Source organism: Glycine soja, chromosome 5, assembly GCF_004193775.1.
Source record: "Glycine soja cultivar W05 chromosome 5, ASM419377v2, whole genome shotgun sequence".
Taxonomy (NCBI): Eukaryota; Viridiplantae; Streptophyta; class Magnoliopsida; order Fabales; family Fabaceae; genus Glycine; species Glycine soja.
In genome coordinates, this window is record NC_041006.1 from 30,253,336 (window position 1) to 30,258,640 (window position 5,305).

General features: G+C 31.2%; 1 protein-coding gene across 1 annotated transcript; it reads left to right on the forward strand.

Moving 5' to 3' along the window:
- Positions 1-911: 911 nt before the first annotated feature.
- Positions 912-2,805, forward strand: LOC114412491 (cyclin-D1-1-like). Its single transcript, XM_028376416.1, has 5 exons — positions 912-1,261; positions 1,371-1,457; positions 1,539-1,848; positions 2,072-2,187; positions 2,296-2,805. Exons 1-5 carry the CDS (start codon positions 980-982, stop codon positions 2,455-2,457), a joined length of 957 nt encoding a protein of 318 aa, XP_028232217.1. The 5' UTR covers positions 912-979; the 3' UTR covers positions 2,458-2,805.
- The last annotated feature ends 2,500 nt before the right edge of the window (positions 2,806-5,305 follow it).

The window sequence follows — 5,305 nt, forward strand, 5'->3', positions numbered from 1 at the left end:
CCCCCTACAGTAAATTTGCCCTTTCTCGCACCAAAAAAAAAATATTGATATTAAATATGTATAGGATATGAATACATTGAGATGGTTGGTGTTACAAAAGTGACAACTTAGAGAAAATAGTTTATATATGCATTATTAGACACTCTAAGTTATTTAGTCACAAATTTTTTTTACGAAAATATATTGATTTTTCTTTTGATTATCTTAAAAGTTATATTCATCATAATTTTTGTATTATTTTTTAGTATAATTTTTTTTGCTACAGATAATTTATTATTATTTGATTGTGTTAAATTTTTTACATTAAAAATATATATAAATAAATAGTGATTTGCTTTGATAATTTTCACTAATTTTTAACATTAACTTCTATTATGTAGATTAACAAAAAAAATTATTATTTTATTATAAAATAATTTAAAAAAACACTTGACACTACACTTGCGTTTGTCCCAATAATAATAGAAGTGGAAGTGAATGTGACAGACACGAACTTGCATGAATATTGAATAGAAAATAATATCTTCAATAGGTCAAGATATTACGTGGAAATTCAACAAGTTTATATATCTTTGAACATACTCAAACTCCATTAATATAAAGGAATAAGCTGGCCACTATACCCACGCATAAAATAATCCCCTTATTACTTTTGTTCTTTAAATTAAAATAAAAAATCCTCTGACAGAGGCATCAATGCTTAGGATCGGTCCTACTAAATTTGGCTGCTCTCGATGACGAAACTTCTTGTGAAGTTCTACAAGGCCCCTTAAGATTTTGCTTTATCAAACCTTTTAAATAGCCTTTGTACGTAACGCATGTATGCATGATGTCACGTTTTCACATATAATATATGGCAAATTATATAGTATAAGGTGCAAACAAAATTGGCTTGATTATTTCCCCACAATGGTATATATGATAGACGGTGTGTTCATTCATTTCTTGTATTCTTCACTAAAACATTCTTAATATCACCATGTCTTTCGACTCCTCAAACCACCCAATTAGTCCTGACTTGTATTGCAGTGAAGTAACTAGCGAAGTGATTCACTTGGATTCCGATGATGAGGCTCTGAAGTTCAATGTTCTATGGGGAGACTCTGATCATGATGATAGTGATGATGAAAGCATTCTATTGAACTTGTTAGAATCCGAACACAACCAAGTGCAAGAACAAACAAAGTTCCTAGGACAACAACTTCGCAAAAAAACATGGCTGATTAATGCTCGAGAAGAGGCCATAAATTGGATCCTAAAGGTGAATATGCATACATTGCATGCTTCTTATGTACAAAGCATTCAAAGTTCAAACATGGCTTTACACTGTAACTAGTTTTTGATAGTGATAGTTTTTTCTCATTCTGCAGGTGCATGCATACTACAGTTTTAAACCCGAGACAGCGTATCTTTCCGTAGATTACTTCAATCGTTTCCTCTTGTCACACACCTTTACGGTATTATTTGAATTGAAATAGGTTTATTGATGAAACATAAAATGCAATTTTTGGTTTTAACAAAGTGGCATGCTTGTGCAGCAAGATAAAGCATGGCCTCTGCAGCTGCTATCAGTGACTTGTCTTTCACTAGCAGCAAAAATGGAAGAAAGCAAAGTGCCACTTCTTTTGGACCTGCAAGTGATCGAGTCAAGGTTCCTGTTTAAGCCCAAAACAGTTCAGAGGATGGAGCTTTTGGTTATGGCCAGTCTCAAGTGGCGATTGCGCACTATAACCCCTTTTGATTTTGTGCATCTTTTCATTTCCAAGCTTTTGTGCTCTGCTTCCACATGGGGAGATTTAAGTTACATTGTTTCTCTTGTCTCGGATGTTATCATCAGAACATGTCTAGGTATCAATACCGGTCTCTATTCTCTTGCAATATCGTTTTCGTGTTGTTCTTTAATCAGAATTGAAGTTTTACTTAAGGTTCGTATTAAAAAACAATATAGGTTGCAAAGTAAAACTCTAATTCTAATCGAAAAATAACACTACGAGTACCTAAAGAACAGTATATAAGTTTTGTATATAGCTCAATGTTTGCTAAGTGCTAACGTGAATGAACATTTTACTAGTCATGGATTTCTTGGAGTTTTCACCATCCACAATAGCAGCAGCAGCACTGTTATGGGTAACCAATCAATGTGTAGATGACAAGAAATCATATTGCCTCCACAAGAATATAAGCATTGTAAGTGTTAATAAGTGACCATAATGCGATATATAAATTGATAATTAAGATTTAAGGGGTATTTTCTAATCACATTTTTTATGTTTCTATTGTTAATCATGAATGTAGGAAATGGTGAAGAAATGTTACAAACTAATGAAGCAGAAACTCATCATTCGCCGATCAGAACTTTATTGGCCAAAGACTTCACAATTATTGCCCCGAAGTCCCACCTGTGTGCTTGATCATGCAGCAGCTATGCAAGAAAGCAGTGATGCTCACAAGCTCTGACTTGAAGCCTTGCCACGTGTGTGTCACTAGCCAAGGATGCTAGAACATTGCTTTCAAATTTGTCCATTCCTGATTCATTATGATTTCTTTGATTTGGTGTGAGTGTGATTGTGTGCGCGTCTTCCATAAGGTTCATCATGGAACATTTGATTAGGTGTGCATTTTTCAACAAAGTTCATCATGGACATTTCTGACTGTAAACGAAAGTACTTACTATATTGGAAAATTCCACGACGTTATTGATTTTCCTCTTTGAAAAGAAATGAAAAGTTGTACCTTTTTTTTGTTGTGTGAACTGTGAAGCCAATTTTTCTCACAAGTAAATAAAATTCCTCCTTTTTGTGATTAGCTCGCTCCAAATTGCATAGTTAGTTAACTCTGATTAAACAATCATAGCAAAGTCTAGTTTGTAAAAAAATGGGATAATAAATTAATAATCATTTGATACTTCTTGGAATGGATAGAAAGAAATAGAAAAGAGAGAAAAAGAATAGATGTAGTTAATTATAAGATAGGAAAAGAAAGGAGAAATAGGCAAGATAAAATTGGTGTAAAAATTATAGTGAAATAAATTGAATACTCGTTATTGGTTCGAGTTTAAAAATTATAATGATAACTAATAAATCATTGGTTCAAAGTGAATTTGGTCATTTACATTTTTTTTTTGTGGATAGAAAAATGTAAAGATGAGGTAATGACGTAATCATCATTCAATTAAAACATAATTAATATATTATAGGAGAATTAAACTATCTAAGGTACGGTAAATACCTACAAGAATAAAGGTACCACGTAATCAGAAACCTCTAAAACAGATTAAGTGAATTCAAAACTTGTACAAAGTACAATTTACGATGGACATTATAGGTTACAAACTAAGTACTAATATATGCAATCAAAATGTGTACAGTATTCGTTGTAGAATATCATTAAGCGTAACAACAATACGCAGTACTGCTAAACGTTGTCTAATCCATATTTCCACAAGCTAAAGACTAAATTCATAGATTTAGCCTTCACGTACGCATTCTACTGTGAGGTCTCTTCCACTATGCTTTGGTCAATTGATACTATACACGAAGAATGCGTTTCTCACGATTGTCGACAGTTTCAGTTTCCAACTATTTTTTTTTTTTTTAATATTAGTTGGAATGAAAGCATAAAAAAAGGTTTACACTGATCACCTCAGAGACAAAGGGCATGTGAAGAAGTTTGACCTTCTATTTTCATTGGCCTTTGCCATTAATCATGAACATTGAATTTATCAAATTTCCATCATTCGTTTGATCTGTTTCTAAGTAAATCCACGCTCTGCAACACAAAAAAGCTATTCTGAATTTGCTTCAATTCTATGTTAAACTCTAAAAGAGTTAATTGCTTAAGCTTGAATAAAAGGATTTGACATACCCAAAAAGATATAAAATTGATCCAGTAGTTGAAAGAGGATGAAGAGAAAAGGAAGGGCGAAGAGGTCGCAGTCACGAGTTAGAATCTCTCTAACTAATATTTCTAACAAACTAACGTACGATATAAAAAAAAAAAAGATTTGACATAGCCAATTGAGTAATATACATGAATAATGTAGAGTATAGACCAATGAGTTTCGATTTTGTCACAGATTTATTGGTTCTATTTAACTTCTGGCTCTTCAGAAAATAAACAAGGGAAAGTTCCATATAACTGAAGCAGTGTACTGAATATGTTGTTGCCTACCAACACGACAGGAAACAAGCATAGCCTAGTTTATTTAATGCATTTTCTTAATCAATGTGAAAGTTTGTACGGACTATTGAGGAGTTAGCATCCACTGAATTTGCTGTGAAGTACGAATTGTAGACAAAGGATTAAAACATAATCAGGAGCCTTTATGTAAGAAAGTCGGGAACAACTGAAGAAGAAAGATCAGAGGGTTGCAATAAGCCAATTAGTAAGGACAAAGTACACGCTCCTACATACTTGAAATAGACTTTAATTATTAAAGTCTTTTAGGTATGTGTTTGTACAACTGTAATTCATAACGAGCATGGCCTAGTTAAGGGTATTGTTTATGATGAATGATTTAAAAGACGAAGTTTCTCATGCCTACAGCTCCTGTCTGATGATCATAATTCATGTGACAGATTAGTCAATGTAATACTGTAGTCAGTTGTCTCATTTAAACTGTGGCAGCTTCCTACCTAATCAAAGCATATGTTAAAGTATAATTTTTTTTAGAATGTATACATTACACTTATTTCAATTGACTCTTATTAAAGCAAGTTTTTAATTTAGTCTCTATCGCATTGGTATCGAGCTAATAATTACAAAAGATAAGGATTAAATGAAAGAATCTTGAGAAACTTTTAAACTACTCCTCCAAATTGTGTGGATAAAATATTTTAGTGCGTGATTGATCGTTTTTTTATTTTAACAACAACTTTTAACATTTCGGGTATGTTTCACGTGCGAAGGTAGAATCTAATATATATATATATATATATATATATATATATATATATATATATATATATCACATTTTATGCCATCAGAAATAGGCATATACTCTACAATTTATATATTGACAAAAGTGAAAACATAGATAAATGTTACTCAAAAAATACTATGAATGGTTTCTTGAAATTGAGAATAGTTAGAATTAAATAATTATATTCTAATTAATAATTTGAATTATCTAAAAATTATTATAAATGCTTTCTTAAAATTTTAAAAATTTAAAACTATTATAAATACATTTTTAAAACTCAGAATAGTTGTACAAATTAGTAATTTGAAATTAATTAATTTTTATTTATAGAAAATTGTTATAAACTTCTAAAAGATGTTAAGAATGTTTAATTTAAATTGAGAA